The sequence below is a fragment of the Podarcis melisellensis genome, assembly GCF_964234715.1.
Source record: "Podarcis melisellensis genome assembly, chromosome: 9".
Classification (NCBI taxonomy): Eukaryota; Metazoa; Chordata; class Lepidosauria; order Squamata; family Lacertidae; genus Podarcis; species Podarcis melisellensis.
In genome coordinates this window covers 38432323-38455883 of record NC_138541.1, presented here as the reverse complement: position 1 = coordinate 38455883, position 23561 = coordinate 38432323, and the positions used below count along the sequence as shown (strand labels likewise).

General features: G+C 40.1%; 1 protein-coding gene across 1 annotated transcript in view; it reads left to right on the top strand.

The window, feature by feature from the left end:
• LRBA (LPS responsive beige-like anchor protein) overlaps positions 1-23561 on the top strand; it is a 363867-nt gene that overhangs the window by 81417 nt on the left and 258889 nt on the right. The window contains 9 exon segments of the mRNA XM_081926283.1: positions 1011-1191; positions 2613-2743; positions 3587-3694; positions 5410-5517; positions 5520-5610; positions 6917-7343; positions 14056-14186; positions 21666-21744; positions 22048-22181. Coding sequence (XP_081782409.1) covers positions 1011-1191; positions 2613-2743; positions 3587-3694; positions 5410-5517; positions 5520-5610; positions 6917-7343; positions 14056-14186; positions 21666-21744; positions 22048-22181 — 1390 coding nt within the window.

The following is a 23561-nucleotide window of genomic DNA, read 5'->3' as shown; positions in this document are numbered from 1 at the left end:
CTGGCTGTGTGGGGTTGACTGCAATCTACTCCTCTATGGTACTGGACAAGATGGCTTAGTAAGATCATCTCTATCTGGTCCAATTTTAGCCTATTTTGTGGTCAGTACCACCACCACCCTGCCAATTTGCTGCTATGCCTTCACTGCTGCCCTTCACCCTTTTGCTTAGTGTTCTGGTGCTGATTACTGTCTGCACAGCTGTTGGGTGCTCATGTCTGTTCAAGGAAGGAATTTTGGTCTGGAGTACCAGCCAGTAATTAGTTGCCTGTCCCACCCCACCCCAATGTTTCCCTACTTTTGTGAAAGTGCTACTTTTGTTGGTACAACAACCATTTTTGCTTTGGCCAGAGACTATGCCTTTGGGGGGAGATGGTTTGGGGCACCTCAAAATTACCCTGGTGGACCTCTTTAGGAGGTCCCAGTGGTTTGGGAACCCTGGCTAAGCTAGTAGCTTGCATAGTTCTTCCATCCCTGGGAAAGATCCTCTCTTTATTTCGACCCTATCTTTTCAGAGAAAGTTTGGTGCATTTGGCTTAGCTCACATGTAATGCTAAACTACAGTTCAGATCAGAGTGAATCTCACTGGCTCCTTTCATGGCAAGCTATAATTTAAATTGCAAACCATGTGTGCCCAATGTCATGATTTGAACCATTGGGTTTATTTTCCTATTTCTTACCTTTGTCTCCACATTCAGATTACTAGCCTCCCACCCCTCACCCCCACCCCCCAAAAAGACCATGCTAGTCACTTGAGGTAAAGCATGAACTCTTCATTTTAAAATAATTCTGCCTTGATCCTCTGGAGGTCAGTGACTAAACAAGTGGTTATTTTCAAACTTGTGTTAATTGGATTTATCCATTCCTCATATCCCCACCTTATTAGATTCCTGGTCAAGTGACATGAGAAATTTCAAGAGGCCACTTCCAATATCAACACACACCAAGTAATAGTGATGATGCCTAATTAATGTATAGAAGTAAAAGCTGTTCTTTCATGTTCCACTATGCAGCATGAATTGGAAAACATTGAGCCAACTCAAGGACTATCCATAGAAGCTTCTGTAGCATTCCTCCAAAGATTAATTAGCCTTGTGGATGTGTTAATATTCGCAAGCTCCCTTGGATTTACAGAAATTGAGTCGGAGAAAAATATGTCATCGGGTGGAATTTTACGACAGTGTCTTCGGCTTGGTAAGCAGATAACTGCTAAGCATTAAAATACATTTTGTTGAGTAGGGTTTTTATGAGAACTCATTCTGTGAGCTACCTGAGGTAGACTCAGATTTAGTATGAAATAACGTAAAACTTCCTAAGAACAATGAGGTATTTTTTAAGGCTAGAATTAGACTGAAGGGATAGCTCAATTGGAAAGCATGAGACTCTTAAGCTCAAGATCATGGGTTCAAGTCCATGTTGGGCAAAAAGAAGGGACCATGAGTGTCATCTAGTCCACCCCCTGCAATGCAGGAAACTTGCCCAACATGGGATTCGAATTCACAACCCTGAGATTAAAGTCATGCTCTACCAACCGAGCTATCCCCAGCATAAGTAAGATTGGTTGAACTTCCCAATTGTTTGCCTTCAGATCATTTCCAGTGACTAAGGACAAATTAGGTGGAAGTTAAGTCATCCTAAGAGTTTGCATGTATTTGAGGCTGATATCTTTAAGAATGGAGTGATCTAACAGCAACAACAAAAGAAATAAGGATGAATAAACTTTGATCCTAAACTTTTGTACTAATATACCTGGCTTAGATTAATTTTGCAACTAATAACCTGACTTTCATTGTGTAGCTGATATTGTAAAAAAATGCCTAAATCTAGTTCTTGAGATACTGGCTTAGAGACCTCTCATGTTACCCTTACAGTATCATTATATAGTAATATATATTGGATGGACCCAGAGTTGCCCTTCTGTGAATGGAAGGATTCCTTCAATTTGTAAATGGGACTGAGCTCCACCAGAGGCTCTTGTTGGAGGAAAAATGCAGGAAACATTATTTTCCCCAGTTTCCCGCATTTCTTCTGCTGTCTGTCATGCTGCTTGCTGCTCACAATGTTCCACAGTTTGTTCAGGAGGGTGCTTGTGGGGGAAAAATAATGGGATATTGCTTTTTGCCCTCCTCTAGCAAGAGTTATCCTGTGACCAGATCTCTGTCTATGGCAGGCATGGCCAAAGTTGGCCCTCCAGATGTTTTTGGGACTACAATTCCCATCACCCCTGACCACTGGTCCTGTTAGCTAAGGATGATGGGAGTTGTAGTCCCAAAACATTTGGAGGCCAAGTTTGGCCATGCCTGGCCTATCGGGAAGTCTGGATCCAACCCAACGTAGGTGAAATTACAGCCTTGTGAAACTTTTCATCCCCCCGCAAGTAACAAAACAATGTCAGAATTTTTTAATGTAATATTTCTTAAACTTTGTTGGATTTTTGAATAGAAGCAAACAGAACTGTACTCATTATGAGCTGTAACTTCTCTCTCCCCCCCCTCAAAAAAGGGTTTGTTTATATATTAGTATTGGAAAAATTGAAACTTATCTTTCTGCAGCAGTAGGTATGCAGGTTCAGCAGTGTTTATACTTTAGACTTGCTATGTATCCTTTCATTTCAGTGTGTGCTGTGGCAGTCAGAAATTGCTTGGAATGTCAGCAGCAACAGGCACTAATGAAGCCTAGCGGGGAAAATGTTAAGTGTCAGAAAACAGTACAAAGCCTGATAGCAGCAGGAAGGTCTGGAGCAAAGGCAAGTATCTTCTGACATTAAACGTAGGCAGATGTTGATACTGTTATCTCTGTGACCTGATGGATAAGTCTCTGGAGCTTTCTTATGGCACTGTAGTCATTACAGAGAAAAACAGGGCATTTGAATAACATGAGCATTTATTTTAAGTTGTATATATAAGTTGTTTAACTTACGAATGCAGTTGCTTGGGAGGAGGGATGTGAAGGGGGAGAGCAAAGAACAAAAGATCTGTCCTCAATGTTTCTAGATTCCTTGCCCAGTTTTCTTTCTTTGGTACAATCTTGAGTATCTGTCATTGTACTTGATTTGTGTGTAACACCAGTCCCTAGGGGCCCTTCCAGACTGATGGGATTTTTTTGTGGGCGTTTCTGCAACATGTCATTGATGCCGTAATGGTGCATTAGTGGTGGATTTATACTGGAACATCCACACATCATTCCACTTTATTAGGTGTCCTGCAATTCTTTCCCAGTGTTATTGCATTATTGCCATCTGGAGAGGCAGTCTTGCACTATAGTACAAAACAACACCCCCCCAAAAAAATTGTGGTATAAAAAGTTACAGGATAACAGAAGGAAGTTGTGAGACATAAACAAATTAGAAACGAAGCAACATGTCCACCTTGAAACATTTGCAATCACAAACTATTGAAATAATGATTGTATGTGACCACCCCAAGTACTGTCCTCGTTAGCACAAATAATCGTGATTGCACAACTAAAAAGGAAGTCTGGAGGGACCCTCGGTAACGGTGGTTTTGTAATGTTGTGGAAATGATAGCTTTGGGCCATCCTTTGTGCTTATCAAAACAAAATAATATACAAACTCTTTTATTCTAAACAGAGCCCAGTTGATATTGTGACTGGAGGAATTTCTCCAATAAGGGATATTGACAGACTCCTACAGGATATGGATATTAACCGACTGCGAGCAGTGGTATTCAGAGATATAGTGAGTTAGCAATTTTCTCCAACTTACTGTGTTCTTTTTTTACACCCTGATTTTCTGAGCCAATGTCCTTATGCAGTTTCCTGTGGTGTTAAAATCTAATGGAGTGTCTAAGAGAATCATAAAACTCTGTGGGAATAGCAGACCAAGAATTTGGGGTCAGGATGAAAGGCTTAAGTTTTCCATAAACTGCTGTCCCTGCAGGTGGTTTCAACTTCATATATACTGTGTCCTTTCCCTAGTTCATGGAATGTGAATTTTCCAGTGTATTGCTTTTATTCCTGAGGATAACATGTGTAATCTGTCCATACTCCATTCCCAATTCTAGATTGTTAAATTACTTAACTCAAAATTTGCTTCCAGGGTAAATGCTGGTTCTTGCTTGTAGTGCTGCACCATTTTATATCATTGGAGCATTTGGAAAAATGGGAGTGTAGATCAGCCTTCTGGTGAGATCCCAAAAATATGACCTCAAAAAAAGGGTGGAACAGTCTTGCTGAGGGAGGATAAACCTGTTTAACAGTCTCCTAGGTGGAAGACTGAACAACCTGGGGCTATGATGGGCACTTAGTTATAGGAATAAATTATCATGAATTTAATTTTTTTAAGGGATTTCATGAAGGGCTGAGTTAGACTTGAATATCATAATAAAAGGCTCAGATGATGAGGTTTCATGGGTCATCCTGGATCATCAGCTAAGGGTTAAAACAATGTCACAAGGTTGTCTCTGTCAATCAAATCTTATTTTTAATAAGATGATCATAGCCTTGTTATTAAAAAAGCAAAGAAAAAAAGATTACTTGGTTTGATCACAACAGGATATGCTATTGGGTGGAATCCATTCATTCCTGAGGACTGATTGATAGCTGCATCACATGTTGTCTATGTTAGATACTGCATTGAGTTCTGGGATTTGATTATAAATATAACCAATTCCTGCATAACTAGCATGAACTGGGATCAGTTCCTCAGAGGAAAGCCAAATCACACATGTTGTTCTGAGACATGTGCAGAGTTCTAGTTAAATAGAGTTTCTCAGTAACTGCATCTAACAATATTTTAAACATCTAGTTTGCTTTTTTATATATTTATTTCTTACAATATTTATGATATGTTAGACCAGCATTCCCCAACTTGATGACCTCTAGAACTTGCTGGACTACAGCATCCAGCCAGCAGAGCCAATGATCAGGGATGATAGGCATTGTAGTCCAACAACATTTGAAAGTACCATGTTGGGTAAACTCAGTGAGGTAATCTTTATGAAGTAGGGTCTGGATTTATTGCAGAATGTGGCAGAAGAACTTAAGCACTCAACAGATGATCACAGTTTTGGTTAGTCCATTAAGTTGTTTTTAAAACTCAGTGCAAGCAGAAAGCTAGCACAATATGGGGAAGACTGGGGTAGAATTTTTCTCCCTTGTGTACTAGTTTCTTAATGCGAGAAATTCCATGTATGCAAAAGGGAGAGCTGAAGTAAACAGTCTATGCTACTAGCTCCGAATCCTTCTTCCTATATACGCCTATGTAGATCAAGCTTTGAGTGCTAGTAATTAAGGGGTTTTACTGCTGTCAAATGATGATTATTTATACATAATCTACAATGACATTGTAACTGCTTCTAGTGCTTCACTTAAAGAAATAAGTTTGTAGCAGGTGATAGCATAATATTCCGATTAGAATGGAATTTGATAGGCTGTATTCATTTATTTTTACAGGAGGATAGCAAACAGGCACAATTCTTGGCTTTGGCAGTAGTATATTTCATCTCCGTCCTCATGGTATCAAAATATAGAGACATATTGGAACCTCAGGATGAACGTAGGCGGCCTCAGTCTGTTCAGTCACTCAAGCCTGCAACAACAGGTTAGTAACAATTCAGGCTTTTAAGACGACTGTAGATTCTATTCAAACTATATGTATATGTAAATATTCTGAAATGTGTACTTGTTCGTAGGCTCTGTGAAAGTGGTTCTGATGAGAACATAAAGATCTGAACAGATGTACACCTCGTGGAATGTGTGTGTGTTTGTTTTTTAAAAGTACAGAATCAAAACACTTACTAGATTTAATATACTGTTTTTGAAAATTGATGTAAGAAGTCTCCTCTAATTACTACTTTTAAATACAGAATTTGTTCCCAAGTATCCCTCAGGGCTAGTTAACTATTAGGCAGAATTTATTTTTCATAGATGCTTTTGTTTGCTGCCCAGTACATTAATTTTTAATATTTTTGTTGGCGTTCCTTGTGATGATAATACTGTGTTAGTGGTAAACTTCCAATAGGATTCTTCATCTTTAAAAATTCCTTTTATACATGACTTGGTTTAGCACATTTCCATCTTTGATGGGGAAAGTATGGCAGAATATTAACAAAATGCTTCCTTCCACCAGCCATTTCGGTCATAATGGATCAGTGATGGAATGATAACAATGTATTGACTGTTGAATTGATAAAAATACTTATATTCACATTTTGGCGCTTTGGGCCAAAATGGAGGACAGTTTGGTGTGGAGGTGCTTCCAAATGCAAATGGCTAAAAGGCCATATCAGCATACTTACAATTGTGTTTTCTGCTGTGTTTTATTCTGTTATTTTGGCATGTATGCCCACCTGTACCCTTCCATCCCTGCGTGTGCCCAAGTGAGTGTGTGAATTCTCCTCTTAAGGGCTCCAACACACAACACATGCTGATACCTCCTGCTTCATTGGTATGACTAGCACAACAGACGTCCCCTTGGTTTTGAGTAAATGTGGTTGGAATGAAAGTGTAAACCAGGGGTCAGCAAACCTTTTCAGCAGGGGGCCGGTCCACTGTCCCTCAGACCTTGTGGGGGGCTGGACTATATATTTTTTTGGGGGGGATGAACAAATTCCTATGCCCCACAAATAACCCAGCGATGCATTTTAAATAAAAGCACACATTCTACTCAGGTAAAAGCATGCTGATTCCTGGACCGTCCGTGGGCCGGATTGAGAAGGCGATTGGGCCGCATACGGCCCCTAGGCCTTAGGTTGCCTACCCCTGTTTCTCTCTGTGGTATTTTCTTTTTTGAAACCTCTTTTCATTATAAGCTGACGTTTGTTGAGAAATGTATTGCTGGAATTTTATATTTATTAATACTGTACTTTTAAATAATAAAAGTTTCCAGGCTCCTTAAGGTAAACTTCTGATGACAATTTCCTTCTGCGTATCTTTCAAGATGCAGAAAACCCATCTGCAGCTACTACCGCCGTGGCTCCCCTACCTGCCGAGGAGTTGGAAAGTGTTGCGTCTGTGCAAAGAAGAGATTCAGGTATCGAGGAGGAAGCACATTCCGGATTAGACCACAGTTCTGAAGCTGCTACAGAAGCAGAAACACAAAGCGTCATTGCAGGCCCAGATGCAGTCAGTGAAGTACTGTGTACGCTTTCTTCAGAAGTCAATAAATCTCAAGAAAGCAGAAGTGAAGTGCAGACTGAGATGGACACTAAAACTGCATCCTCTGTGCAAACGGCAAAAAATGTCAATGTGAAAGATATCCTCAGAAGTTTGGTCAGTGCTCCTGCAGATGGGGCCACAGTTGACCCGGCAGTTCTTCCACCAGCTTTTCTTGGAATCCTTGGGGGTGGTGCTGCCGAACAGCCTGTACAGTTTCGATCCTTTGACAGGTAAGAAACACTGCATTTTAAATCTATTTTACTTAAAACTGTGCACAACGTAAGGTTTTTTTTTTAAAAAAAATAATCTGGTGTTGTGATAGCAACATAAACATTGTTTGGGACTGTTTGCTTCAGAGTCTCTGCAAATAATTTTACACAATTCTGTAGAAAAAAATTATTTGACGTAACAATGCAGATAATTCTAAACTAAAACAATATGTCAGACATTTTCGGGGGATTGATTTCATTCTAGCATCCAATATTACTTAACATTACACTTAAGTTAAAGGGATCCCTGACCATTTAGGTCCAGTCGTGACTGACTCTATGGCCCCCAGCCTCCATTTAGTTCAAGATTGCATCATGTATAGCCATCCCATACAGCGTAATCAGTTTTGTACCACATGCCTTATGCTGCAGCTGTCTATGTCTCCCTTACATAATGTCCGGTCCTCTGTATCAATGATACTCACTTCTTTATATTCATAGCCCTTTGCCAAATCATCTCTTGATCTAGGTGTGCCAGCAAGTGCTCAGTTTAATGTAGCAAAGACCGAATGAAGTCAGTGACTGTAGACTCAAAAATACATTTATGAATGATGTCTTGCTCTTATTTTTTCCATTCTGTGGTCACAAGTTACAACCTTTTACTCTTAAGATTTATTTTAATACATTATGCACTTGTTAAGTGTAACATGGATCTTCTTAAGATCCTGAATCCAAAACATTTTATAGATTAGAGAAGGTAATCAAGACATTTGTGGGTACAGAACACCTATTTAAAAATGTGAACAGCTAAAAAAACATGCAGCTATCAGTTTTAAAGTCATCCAGTCTTGATGCTGTAAATTTGGTGGGAAGACATGTTTTCTTTCAGATGACATCTAAGGGTCTGTTGCAGTTCTGGGGTGAGGGTGGATAGAATAGGTTATGACCTTGTATTCAGGAAACTGGAGCTACATTCAAAAAGAGGTTTTCATCTCCAGGGACACACCAATATACTAACATTACAGTGGGAAACTTTGGACAAGCAGACTTCAGGATGCTCTGTATAACTTAGTGTGTCTGGTTTATATTTAATGTATTGTCTGGTGCAGAACACAAAGCCCAGTGAGTTCATGTTTTTCATTTTTTTCTGTGGGGGGTGGAGAGGTGGGTGAGTTGGAAAAGACACCTTGTTAAAAGTTTTTTTCCCCCATGTAGCAGTTTTACGGCAAAGCATCTCTGGGACTTTCAAAGCATCTCTCTGATCCTGCATTTATCTCAGGAATGTTGTGTCAGAAATCAAAACTCTCCTCATATCTTAAGGATTATCAACTTTCCAGGCATAGCTGGAGAGTATACAGTAACAGCTATGTGAGTGAAACCTTGCTGAAAGAGTGCCAGGTTGTGGGTTTTTGCAAACAACAAGGTGTGTGCGCTCATTCCCATGCCAAAAATTACTCTTTTATCTTATGTGAAGATCCAGTCTGGTGATTAGTGGGTGACAGGGATTTATCTTGATAAAAGTTCAAGGCCTGGTCTGACTCTTTCATTAAGCCAGTAGAGACACTGAATTAGCAGTCTATTTGCAGTGTTTTGTCCTCTGTAACCTTTCAGGAACAAAAATCCTTTTTTTGTTGTTGTTGTTACTGTAAAGACATTGGTAGTTAGTTTAATAGTACTGGTGAATAATATGTTTCTGTTTAATTGTGACTAAAACCCATATTTTATAAGGTCAGTACTGTTTATGGTTTTTGTTTTGTTTTTAGGAAGTAAAGATGAGAGAAAGCTGCAACATTGACTGCTCTGTGCAGTGAAAACTAGTTCGAAAAGCACACATGCTCTCCAATTTTATAGGTTTCATTTTTTAACTTAATAAATAAATATATATGGTGCAGGCTTATAGGCTCCTCCCTCAAAGGCATGAGACCATTAGTCTCTGTCAGATGCTAGAAACTAACTGAACTATGACATTGTTCTTTTATTCCTTTGTCATGTCAGATTATGAGTGGCGAATTGACAAAATGCACAAGGGTGACTTTAACCACCATCCTTCACCCTTTACATGTTGCATGTGGCTTATTAACAATTTTAACAACTTTCAAATGTGTGCTGCCTTGTTTCTTCGTTAAGCTTACTCCTACAGAGGTGCAATCAAAGATTGGGCTGACTGTTTTTGAACTAGTAGAGTAAAACCAGCCCCTATTACCTCTCCACACCTATTCTCTGTCTAAAGAGCCGCACTAATTTTCAGTGCTCTGTGACTGACCTTTCACCTTCATACAGGCCAGCCTCCTTCCAACCAGAACTGTCCAGGAAGACTCCCAAATGTATGTTGCTGGTTTTTCTGCAGAGGGTTTTGGCATATACTTGCATTTGCTGAGTGTTTTGGCGGGTTTTGTGGACAAGGGACAGGTGCAGAAAGTTGTAACATCTGCAAGCGCTGTTCAGAGGGAATGAAAAGGTCAAAGTCAGGGGCCCTTTAAATGTTACCCCATGCTGATTCAGTTCCTGACCATACAGATATCCTCCTGCCACTGTACAGTTTAGTCTCTAGGTTTCACTTTGCACCCTCAGGGCTGCTTCAGATTTCCTGCATGTGGTTCACGAGATTGCATCCGACCTTTGGGATACTGGATGCTCACACTGAAGTCTTCTCTCTTTTTATAATTCATTAGTTGGATGAAGTTATATTTAAAGGAGTACCCTTCAAGCTCCTACTCTGTACCACCAACAGTTTTTTCAAGCCTGTCCTTTAAATAAAACAGCAGCACTCATTGCCTTACTGTGTAATAAATGAACTAATTCAGTGATTCTCAGCTAGCTAATTATTGAGGACTCCTTATTTTTCAGAAGCCAAGCCACGGAACCCCTACTTTTGAAAATTTTGTTAATTCTATGGTAGCTACCTCTGCAAAACAACATTTTTGAACAAAATGTGAGGTAGCCCCCTAATAAGCAAAGGAATTTAGGTATACAGTGGACTCTCCGGATATGAACTTAATTCGTTCCAGGGTCTGTATATACTCTGAAAAGTCTTCAAGTTGAGGCGTCGCACGTGCGACAAAACCTGGAAGTATATACTTCATGGTTTGCCGTGTTCGCAACCCAAAAGTTACGTTACCCGAAGGTAACGTAACCCAAGGTACCACTGAAAAACAGACTAAGGCTGAGCAATAACTGGTTTTCAACATGTTGATATATCAGCAGCTAAACATCACAATATTCTGATATGTCACTATGTCTGAAATTGGAGATGAAGCAGGCAGATGAGGGAAGGAGAAGCTACAGAGACTGGGCGGGTGGGTAGGTGGATGTGCCGATCAGGCATGGGGATGAGGGAAGGAGCAGCTGTGCTGCATGTTTTGAGGGGGCAGGGATGGGGCAGTCAGCAAGGATACACATCCACTGTGGCTGTTGCTGCTTTCCTGCTGACTGAGAAAATTGCTCTGCCTCAGTGCCAGGGGAAGGTAGTGCCACAGTGTCTTGAAGTGGGGGCCAGCAGCGTTATCAGCTGAGATCAACATGTGATATCGGTGTGGTGCTTCAAATCGGTTGCCCTGTTCTCCCTCACACAAGGAGCACTATATTGCTGCATATTGCTGGGTCAAAACCGTTATCCTGATGTGATTTCAAACCAGTTTTGCCACTATATTTTAAAAATAGCACAGTGCTAAAACAGACCACAAATTTTTTGAGATTACCATGCAAAAATGTCAAAAATTTAGTTGGGGGAAGGCAAGGGATGGGGATGGAGTCCCCCTGGGTGCTTCCCACCAGAGTGGTACCTATTTATCTACTTGCACTTTGACGTGCTTTCGAACTGTTAGGTTGGCAGGAGCTGGAACCAAGCAACGGGAGCTCATCGTGTTGCGGGGATTCGAACGGCCAACCTTCTGATTGGCAAGCCCTAGGCTCTGTGGTTTAGAGCACAGCACCACCCGCGTCCCATCATAGAAGTAATCAAATGACTGAAAGTCCTTGAGAATGAACAATTAAAAGGTAAAGGGACCCCTGACCATTAGGTCCAGTCGTGACCGACTTTGGAGTTGCGGCGCTCATCTCGCTTTATTGGCCGAGGGAGCCGGCTTACAGCTTCTGGGTCATGTGGCCAGCATGACTAAGCCGCTTCTGGTGAACCAGAGCAGCGCACGGTAACGCCATTTACCTTTCCGCTGGAGCGGTACCTATTTATCTACTTGCACTTTGATGTGCTTTCAAACTGCTAGGTTGGCAGGAGCAGGGACCGAGCAACAGGAGCTCACCCCGTCGCGGGTATTCAAACCGCCGACTTTCTGACTGGCGAGTCCTAGGCTCTGTGGTTTAACCCACAGCGCCATTCTCCTTAATATCTCGACGCAGATTATTCACAAATGTCACCATCACTGTCTCTGTACTGTATCCTACTCTAAAACCAAACTGAAATGGATAGAGAAAATAAATATATATACTGTACCTAGAAATATATTTCAGTTCAGTTCATAAGTTTATTGATCTAGCCAAAGCTCATAACAAACTTGTATTAAGCAATACTATTCATAAAATAGCACGAAAAATACATCCATAATAGAAAAAGCTGCAAAGATTTTGCCAAGTTCCTGAGTATTAAAGCAGTTTCCCTCTCTTACAGCTCCAATTCTAATGAATTTCCCCCCTTTTAAAATCCAAGTTGCTAACATCCATGATGTAAAAGAGAGAAGTTGCCAGAGACATGAACAAACTCAGATCCAGCTTGATTTCAACAATTTATAGTGATTTTATCTAACTCATTTTTTCCTGATTTTTTTTTTTTTTTGCAGCCAGTGCATAGAGAGCCACTTGGTGTGCTACAAAGCTTTTATTGTCATTCACCATATGAATGACAATAAAATGGCAAAACCATTTCTGCCAGGGTGTGCTTGCTTGCTTGTATGAACAAAGGTTTTAGAAAGTGATCTATTGGGTCTCTATATAAGGGGCAGACTAACAGATAATGAGTGATGTCTTCCACCTGAGATTGACGACAAATACAAAGTCTGTCTACATATGGGACCTTGTTGTAGCCGTCCAAGACTGCAGTGGGCATCACTTGGAAACGCATCTCAGTAAAGGCATTTCTTAAGGAAACTGGTGAGAGTTTAGTCAAACAACTAGCTCCAAAATGCTCTGTTCTCAAGAGTGGATACTAAGGAGAAAATTTGATGTTTCTAACCAAATTAGTTGCATCTCCCTTCTGGATTCTACCCAGAAGAGCCAATCCCTTAGTTGACACATGCAGAAATATATATTAAATCCCCCACCAGTGTTCTTAAAAGGTTCTAATTTTTGGTGCATATTTGATCATCCTTATTGTAATCACCTCATTTCTGCTTTTAATTCAGACATAAATTCTGAATATCAGGATACTGAATTTGGCTAGCTATGACCCTAGTCTTTATGTACACATTTAATTTAATTCAGTGCTACTCATTTGTGAATTTAGGATCAGGTCCAGAGTTCACATATTAGTTTCCTTATGCAGTGCAGTTGTTCAGTGCAACTCTACGTATATGTGAGAAGAATTCATGGTTTTAAACACATTCTCTTGGCTTGGGGCTCAGGTGGCTGTTGCTTCCATCTTTTAGAGTATAGTTAACATTAGCAGTCACCCTTATAATGATATGGCACCCGCTGCCATGTCTATAGTGAATAGTGTTCAGAACAGTTAGTTAATCAAGGATATGGTTTAGTGTTATTATTATAATAACTGGGACTTAAAATGAGAACAATGAAAAATTGTCTTTTAAAAATTACATTTATAAAGTGTTGAAAAGTTTTTTTATATATCGTATGTGAACTTGAAGCTAGTTTTAACACACTTTATTTAGAAACTGAATATATTTTAATGCTATTAAGGGAATACGTTCAACTTGTACTTACAGTACTGTCAACAGAAGATGTGATTAAATAAATTGAATGTTGAAGACTTTTGGCTTATAGTTAACACCAGGTAATTAAAAGGAAGCACTGCTCTGGGAGTGCACAATATATCAGCTGTAGTCTTTAGCTCATTAGCTGAGGTTTTGCATGTTTATGGAGCTAACTTGCAATTAAAAGTGTCTTTAGCGTATGTTTAACTGGGCCTTTTAGGTGTTTGGAATAAAGCATTACTGTTTAATTGAAATTGGTTTGTCATAATTATGTCTTAGTAATGCAAAAGATATTCTTTTCCCTGATGCCTGAAACAGGAGTTGTATTCAGTTTTGAGTAATCATGTGAGACGTATTAATATAAACAGGCCATTGATTTCTTAGGTCATTTCTGCAATGAGTTACCAAGGAACTGAAGATTCTAAGGAAGAGATTTAGTCTTCTTATGTGTATTCTCCTATTGTACTTCTCTTAATGTACTTTAAGCAGAAGTGTTTAAATTTTTGAAGTAGCACTGCCTCCAGTGGTGACTGCTATGCTCTAACAAACAGTATTTTTTGTTTACGATTCTTTTGGAGAAGTTAATATAAAAATGTGGGATGTTATCATACTTTCTATAACAATAGCCTTACAAGAAGTAAAACTGGTAATGTCGCAGTTGGTCTCTAAGGTGCTACTGGACAATTTTTTAATTTTTATTTATTTATTTGGTAATATATGAACCTTCAAACCTGGCTGAAAGCTTTTTGTTTGCAGAAATTGGAATTTGTTATCTGAATATCATAACACTATACTCAGATATCCTTAAACATTTAAGGGTTTTTGAATTGTATGTTTTCCCCCCCTCATAGGAGTGTTGTTGTGGCACCAAAGAAGTCCGTGGCTGCCTCTACATCCACTATAAATTTGCCCACAAATGCTGTCAGTGTGGTTTCTTCTTTGGATTCTGCCCAAGCTCCAGATGCAATGGGAGGTTCTCCTGGTAAGTAAGGAGAAATGGAGATGAATTGTGGAAAACGAAATTGCAAATAAATGTGCTGTATTTCTTATTTACGGTTCCTTTGCTAAGTCCCTCATTCACCACCCCAGAAACCATGACGCTCGGATGCTTTAGATGAGGAACACCAAGCAGGTGGGTTACATAAGCCACTTGGTCCATCTACCTGGAATTGTCTATTTGCAACACTTTTCCAGGGTCTCAGGTAAGGAACTCGGCGTTGCTGCCTGGCAACGCTAGGGACTGAGCTAGAACAGTCTTCATGCAAAGCAGGTGCTTTACCACACATTGCTCACTTACGCAGCCACATCCTGAATGGCAGTGAAAATGCCGCCTAAGGGGAACAGTTGCAGTTTCTCCAGTAACAAGTAGGTAAGGAAGGTATGGTGTCCCCAGAACATAAATGCCAGCTCACGAGGTGATGCCTGGGCTTCATGCAATGAATGTGTAAAACTGAACATTCCAAACTGATAGTTTGGCAGTGGTGGCCAAACTCGGCCCTCCAGCTGTTTTGGGACTACATTTCCCATCACCCCTGACCACTGGTCCTGTTAGCTAGAGATTGTCAGGTGTGCATGCAGGAGCCAGGCCCTGTGACCAATAGGACTTTGCAGGACTGGGGCCTTCCTAAGTTTGTTCTGAAGAGGCAAGTTGCAGCCTCACAGGTGAAGCCAATTGGTAACTCACAGCACTTGGTGGCAAGAGCTGGGAAGGGTTATAAGGTCAGCATTTCCCTTCGGCTCTTTGCCACAGCAACACCTTTCCTGCCTTGCTGCGTTTGGCTTCTTGCTTCCTGATCCTTGAACCTTGGCTTCTTGAGTCCCTGCTTCCTGACCCTCGGACCCTTGGCTTCTTGACTCCCGGCTCTCTGACCCTCAGATTCTTGGCTCCTGACTTCTGGACCCCCGTTCCTGCTCCCACCCCGCCATCTTGCCCCTGGTCCTGACGTCCCCTACTGGGACTTTGATTGCCCATGAATCAGACCGTGACAGAGATGATGGGAGTTGTAGTCCCAAAACAGCTGGAGGGCCAAGTTTGGCCAACAGTGGGTTAGGCCAGGCTTCCTCAACCTTGGCCCTCCAGATGTTTTGAGACTACAATTCCCACCATCCCTGACCGCTGGTTGTGCTAGCTAGGGATTGTGGGAGTTGTAGGCCAAAAACATCTGGAGGGCCAAGGTTGAGGAAGCCCACTTTAGGCAATTCAGCTGCTGAGTTATGCTGAAGAGTAATGATTGTGCCACATACTGTTTCCTTAATGTTGCCCTGCTTGCTTGGAAGGTTTTTGCAGCAAAATAACGTTGTGCAGTTCTTGGTATAGAGAAACGGATTTCTTTTTTTAAAGTAAATAATAATTTATCTTTAGTAGTTTAAATTTTTCTTTGTTTATTCCCTGTAGACTGGCCCAGAAAGTTTTCAGCAAGGAAGCCAAATCATTACTTAACTAGATACTCCTTTTAAAAAAGAAATCCTTTGTTTCTGATCCTTGCTGGACTTTGTTAGACAAGGGAGGCGGGGCGGCTTTTTCTAGTAGCCGTGGCCTTGTCATTAAACTGCACATTAGGTATCACTTTTCTTTGCATATGTACATTCAAAGACATGCAAGCATTTTGGGAGCAGCACTTCCTTTTAAGGACAGTTTATTGCTAGAGACATTATTTGTTTAGACCCTTGGGGACCTTGAATAAACAATAAGCTTTCACTAGAAGGGTGCGAGACAGATGATCTATTTGCATTTTCTTTTATGTCCTTGCAAATGTCTGTAAAACTGTCAGTTTGAAGGAGCCAGTTTATCAGTGAAAGGATAAGAGAGATAAGTCACTTTGGTTCCACATGTTTGAAGTAGCTACCGCACTTACTTGCATGTGTGTTTTAGATGAAAACATGCTTCTGAAATGTCTCTTTTCCTCTAAATGCACAAAAGCTATCCCTTAAATGAAACCTGTAGTTGAAAACTACATTTAGTCCTTATCCAAAGAGCTATTACATGAAATACTGCTTTGAAGTCTTCTGCAAAATAACATGTAACTGGCATTTTTGTTCTTTGCCCATTTTTGAATCATCTTGTTTGCTGAAAGAAATATGTTGCCTTGGATTACAGTTTTAAAAAGATTGAGATTATAGGCCTCATTAGAATATTTGTTGTTGTTTAAAAGTGCTTTTCGGGAAATTTCCCTGATGGACAACATTTTAAAGTATTTTCTTGCTATTAAATGTCAGAGAGACTGTCCAACAGTGACCCACAATTCAAATTAAAAAGCAAAATCACTAATTCACAATCATGACACACATGGATTTTCCATAAAAATCATTTGCTATGTCCCCCCCCCCCAGTTTGTGTAGCATTTCTTTGTATTCAGCTTAATTTGATGTAATCAACCTCTTTTTAAAGCAGATGGTTGTTTTCAATTGTTCTGGCTAGACCAGTGGTTCTCATAGGGTGTGATGTTCCATACTGGTGTGGCAGGAGAGGGTGGCAATTGTGGCTGGAAGATTTAAGGACAATCAGTATTATATTTTGGGAATGATTCATGTTCCTATATAGCTGCATTGTTTTATACTTTCTGGATGTCCCATGATCATATTATAAAGTAGTTGTGTTCTATGTTATAAATCTAACACTTCTAGTTGTTGTTTCCTTTTGTTTCCCATTTCTTGTCAATAAAAATATTGGTGTGGCATGAGCAGATTTTTATTCTGAAAGTGTGGCGCAAAGAAAAAAAAAGTTTGAAAACCACTGAGCTAGATAAACCAGTGCCACTATTGAGATAACTGGTATAATTCAGTGATAATCATTTAAGATCACTGCCAAGATGCAGGCCTTGATTGGGGGCTTATTGTGTGGACTCTCTTTCCCTTTCCCTTTCCTACAGATGAGTTTCACTGCTGCATTTATTCAGCTGATTCTAGCTGCATGGGAAATGTAACTTGAAGCAGCATGTGCCACAATAAAAAACTTAATTTTTGCTGGAAGTGTGCCAGCAACAACCTATTTGTTCAGCTAGTTAGAGTAACTAAAAGCCATATTGCTTATTCTGAGTGTCCAAAATCAAGGGCTGATATTTTAGATAGCTTAACATTATTTCTTTTTAAATTTATAGTTATATCCTGATGGGTCAGGATTGTTAACAACTAAAATACCCGAAACCCAATAAAACGTATTTTTGGACTTACTTATTTGCCTTCTGAAGTGAATGGTAATATCTATATTTGGCAAATTAAAAAATATTTTAAATGCTACTGTTGAAATTTTTAGTCATTTACTAGCATTCTAGCAACATTATATGCTGACTATTTCAGATTGGTATTTTTGCACAAATGTTAGAATACACATAACTATTACTACCACCTCTGACATGGTCACAAGGAGATTGGAAAGTTTTGAATTGTCTTAGATTAACTACAGTTTAGTGTGTTAAAAAAGGTAAAGGAACCCTGACAGTTAAGTCCAGTCGCGAACGACTCTGGGGTTGTGGCGCACATCTCGCTTTACTGGCTGAGGGAGCCGACGTTTGTCCATAGACAGTTTTTCTGGGTCATGTGGCCAGCATGACTAAGCTGCTTTTGGTGAAACCAGAGCAGCGCATGGAAATGCCATTTACCTTCCCGCTGGAGCGGTACCTATTTCCTTGCACTTTGACGTGCTTTCGAACCGCTAGGTTGGCAGGAGCTGGGACCGAGCAACGGGAGCTCACCCTGTCGCGGGGATTCGAACCACCAACCTTCTGATCGGCAAGCCCAAGACTCAGTGTTTTAGACTACAGCACCACCCGCGTCCCTAAACGGATTAATCTTAAGTATGGTTAGTGAAAGCAAGCCAGCTTCAGAAACTATGGTTTAAAGTTGGCTTCTTTCCACTAAGCATAGTTAACATTAGTCATAGTTAGCCAGATTTGGATGGCATGAGAAACTGTGATTAATTAAAAACAGAAGGAAAGTCTTCCAATCTCCTGATGGCCATGCCAGAGGGCGGTAGGGTAGTGTCTGAGTCAGTGGCTAGATTCATTAGGTGATATTCAACTACGTTTTACTTAGAGTAGTGAAATCAATGGACTTCACTTAGTCATATTAATTAATTTCAGTGTTTCTGAGTAAAACTTAGTTGACTATTACCCATTGTTTTATTGCTAAACTGCATGTTAGCATTGCATCAAAGTCAGCCTACCATGTTGCCATCTACCGCAAGCAGAAAATGAGCACAACTTTCTACTTAGACTGATTCAGATAAAGGTCTGGAAGTCTTGTGAGGAACAATTGAGAGAGTAGGGTATGTTTAGCCTGGAGAAAGAGAAGACTTGAGTAATGGTATGATAGCCATCTTCAAATATCTGAAGGGCTGTCCCATAGAAGATGGAGCAAGCTTGTTTTCTCCTGCTCCAGAGGGTAGGACCCGAATCAATGGATTCAAATTACAATAAAGGAGATTCTGACTAAACGTTAGGAATAACTTTCTGATGTTAAGAGCTGTTCAACAGTGGGATGGACTCCCTCGGAAGGCGGTGGACTCATCATTGAAGGTTTTCAATCAGAGGTTTGATGGCCATCTGTCATGTCATGGGTGCTTAAGCTAAGATTCCTGCATTGCAGGAGGTTAGATTAGATGACACTTGGTGGCCCCTTCCAACTCTACAACAATATGATTGATTGCACCTCTTTTTATGGATTCCTCACCTATAGATTCCCCACCTATTCACTGCCATTTACTGTGACTGGCATTCTTCTACTCATTAGGAAACATGGCAGCAAAAACTGGGGCAACGTTATCCACTGACAGCAGAACAAAATCATGGACAGAGTCTCAAATAATAATTAGAAACACATCTCTAGCTTTGTGTTGTCCATCCATCGTATGTTGGAGGAATACAGGCAACCTATTTTGATAGTTCAGGTCACTATGGAATTGGTCTGTTCCCACCCAATATTTGAAGCTTTAGCAAGGTTTCATTCTGCTACATGCTTCAGCCCCTCCAATTACTATTTGATACCTGCCAATTATGTTTCTGAGGAGCAAACAATTTTTTTAAGATCACAGGTGTACTCTTATTGAAACAACTTTATCTTACTCACTTTGAACAAAAATACTAGTAGGGTTTTTTGTGGTTATTTCCTAGCCCTGCTACATAGAGGCAAGTTTTAACTGATAGCAGTTCATACGTTTTGTCAAAGTTAGCTACCCAAGGTGGTTAGGAATACTTTCTCTTTGGAAGAAAACAGATTCTTTGCCTGATAGTGCTTACTCGTAAATTTTGCCTGGGGTTAGCAAGCTCTAAACAAATAGGATCCCCAAAGCATTTCAAGGTTAGAGGGAAGAAAAAGAAGGGGGACTTCTTTCTTCCTCCTCTCCATCTCTCCTCTCAAAAGTGCAACTAGCATGATAAACTGTTAAGACTCTATACATCGTTACTTTTTCATATATTGGTCCAAGGTACAGAAAAGGTGTCAGGACTATCTCACAGTTGGAGAACCACCGAACAATGGTATTCCAGGTTTATATGAAGAATTAAGCTATGTTGTCCACACTCTGTGTTTGTGTGTGTGTATAATTGTATTGTGTGTTATACTGTGTGCCTTACCCTACATGTGCCCACTCAACCTCTTCGATTGGCACAACTGCAGGTGCCATATAATACCTGTTCTGCATTTGTAAGAACTTGATTGTTTACTGTGGCAGCGCCTGCATTTTGGAACTACCTGCTTATTGAGATCAAGCAGGTGCCTTCACTGTACTCTTTTTAGCACCTACTGAAAACATTCCTGTTTAGACAAGCCTACCCAAGTGCTTAGAAAAGTTGAGGTCATTTTAATCAGTTTTAGTGTTTTAACTTTTGTATATTTTAAACTAGGGTTGTAATTTTCTATCGATTGTACTGTTTCTATCTTTTATAAACTGTTTTGAGGTTTTCTTTTGTTTTTACAATCACTCAGTGTATAAATGTTATGAAAACAATCGATCTGTCAGTCAACAGTCTCTGACCTGAAGGAAGAGATGTTGGCATGGATGCTTCTGTTGGAAAGTCCTGCAAGCTATTAGTGGGGGGAAATTATCTCAGATTTTAATATTATTATTGATTAAATTTGTATACCACCCTTCATCTGTAGATCTCAAGGTGGTTCTCAACATAAAATTACAATGTTTGTGTGTGTGTGTGGTGTGCATCTCACATAATGAAGCTAAGAACAATAGCAAACCATTATTCCCCCCTCCCACAGCATCTGGCATCCTTATTTTAGCCTTTTGTTGTGTCCAAAAAGTCAGTGACCTGACTTTCCCTGATGAAATTGTCCCGTGCATTGTATCACCCTTCTTTCCCAACCCACTCCTGTCCCCAAGTTAAACTATTTTTTCAAAAGATATACGTTCAAAGATATATTCAAAAGATATATGTGATGGAGGACATATTTCTGAAGCACCACCACTGAAGGCTGAGTGCCTAGAGATGGCTGCATATGGAATGCTAAAGAGGTACTAGTGTCACGGCAGGTGGTAGGGTATACAACAGCAACATGTTTGCAAGTGTTATTCAGGATGTCTTCATATTTATTGCTGACCTTGTTTCAGTGGTTTGGAATTTATAGTGGTTCAGGCACACTTCTGGCAACATGGAGGACTGCTAGTTGATTTGCGGTGGACAATGTAACAGAAGGGTACTGCAAACTTGCTTTTTTTAAAAAAAAAAAGCCTATACCCCACTTTGTGAAAACGCTAGGCCTCTGATGCACAGGGAACTTTGTTAAGCAGCATCTTTGCAACAAATGTTGCAAAGCTAGAGAGGGAGCTGTGTACATCATATAACAATGTGAGAATTAATACAGGTAATATCAAGCCCACATGTGCATTTGGGGGCATTCATTGCATGGAATTAGGGTGTGTGACCTGTCTGCTTCCTGTGCAGATACAGTCAGGTCATAGCTTAACCCTGTCAAGGAAGTTGATCCCAACAACCAGATCCTTATCTCCCCTACTTCCCATCTGGACTGGTGGGTGGGACCACTCACCTGACATTACAACAAGGTCAGATGATGGGGTTCTTTGAATCTGATTGTTGAGACTTCAAAGCACCACAGGGTTATTCATAAGGGGCTTGCAAAGACTGCTGTTCTCAGAAGCACTGTACATGATTCATCTGAAGCACAATCATCAGCTAATAGGCATTTCAGAAGCTCCTTTTGGTCCAGGTGCCTTTTACCCTTCCTACATCATATGTCACTTGGCAGGTAGGCATGGCTTGGCCATAATTGCCTGGTTTTCTACTGAGGATGTACATTTCAGTCACTGGTATCTTGAGCTAAAAGGTTCTTGGATAATAGAACTAATGAAGATCTTTGCTTAAGGCTGTGGAGAGCTGTTACCAGAGAGTATTGTCTCAGTAAACAGCTCTGAATTAGATGGATCCATGGTCTGAATCCATTTAAGGAAGCTTCATATGCTAATATGCTATCTAAGCTCTATTAAAATCTTCTGCAGGCAGTGGATCGTCAAATTCAAGATTACCATCTGTTCCTACAGTTTCTTCTGTGCCTGAGGATTCTGCTTCAAACATGAGGTATTTTTTAAATAACTTTTAACTTTCTTGAACCGGGGTGTATCACTTTCCTATTTATTTAAGTAATTATGGGACTCACTCTTCACTTCGGAGTGGATTGTGCTCTTTCATTTGAGGTCAATAGGAAGTTTTAGATTTCTATCACTACTACTGTAACTTAAAAAGAAATAAAGCACCGTGGTGTTTAGCAACTGGTTTGGGAACTCCTGTTGATGCATTTTGTACTTTTGTGCACATATATTCATATTCTTGCAGCATTTTAGCTTCCTGGGGTCCCCCTCTTCAACCTTGTCAATCTCTTAGCATTACAGAAAGGCTTGAGCATGCTTTGGAAAAGGCTGCCCCACTTCTGAGAGAGATATTTGTGGATTTTGCTCCTTTCCTGTCACGTACTCTTTTGGGTAGCCATGGGCAAGAGCTACTGATAGAAGGTACAAGTAAGTCCCCCCCTTTAATTCCTTATAAGGTTAAATACTTTAATACTTAAAAATGCAAAAAGGATGAAGTTTTAATGTTACTTTTTATGTAATGGAATTCTTTAAGCAATACCCAAATCACACTAGAATTTTCCTATTAACTTGCTTCTATGATATTCTATTATCTAAATTTTAGGATTATTTTTCATCTACTATGGGTAGGCTCCCCAAAGGTTCATAAGGTGATATATACATATTGGAGTTGTCATGTTTTTTCCTGTTCATGTTGCAGACCTTCATGCTACATCAAATACTAAAAAGGACAGTCTCCAAGAATTAGCCTTTTTGTAGGGTGTAAGGGCCTGCATTAAGAAAGCGGGTGCTGAGAACTCCAGTGTACATGTACAACTATCTGTCTCCCAGTCTTTCTTCCTCCCCAGGAACTTAAATGCCCTGGTTCTATCTGATAAGCTGTTCCTTCCACCCACTTCTCCTTCTCTAATGCTCTTTTTAAATTGGTTCTTCTCATGGCCAATCCTCTCTGTTTGTCTTTCTTGTTCTCCTTCTCTGCCATTACTCCATTAAGTCAAATATATAGCCTATTGTAGCTGTATTGGCTTCATGTTACAGCCATTCTAGACTCAGAACTTCACCAGTTTCGTTGAACAGCCTGGTTCTCAGTGTTTCAGGTTGAGATGCCCTTGCCATCATTCTAGGTGTCTTTGTCACTGATGGGGAACATCTGGCCCTCCAGATACTCTTGAGCTTATAACTTCTATCATCATGCTGGCTAGACTGATGGGAATTGGAGTTCAACAACATCTGGACGGCAGCAGGTTCCCCATCCCTGCTATAGTTGTAGGAGGTAGGAATCAGAACAGTATTGGGTGGCATTAGCCTTTAAAAAAAGGGGGGGCTATCATTTTTCAACAGCCATTCATAGGCAAAGTTTAGCAAGAATTCAAGTTCACTGGTAGACTAGAATTTTTGTTGAACTTTTGCCTTTGACTGAAGCATCTTATCTTTATCAATGCCATAAATAGGATATAAGATTAGATTAAACCAGTTCTTCTATTCCTTTGTGACTATTGAATAGCTTAGTGCCTTTTAAAGAGCAAAATTCCTTCTTGCATATGATGGCATGGGTTCTGCTCTGATTTTAAAGGGGGTGGGGAAAAATGTATTTAGCATTGCTTGTCCAGCAAAAAGTCTGTATGATCTAGATGCGCTGTCAGTTTCAAAGGTTGAAGCAGCCAAGTGTATCAAGTTGATCAATGTAAGGTACTGTATAGTTTTAATATCAAAGAGGCTGAGAGCAGGTTCTCTTCAGTATTTTGCAGATTGAATGAATAAGAAAAACTTTGTGCAAAAAAAGTTCAAGAGAAGCAATTTGTAGAGTAG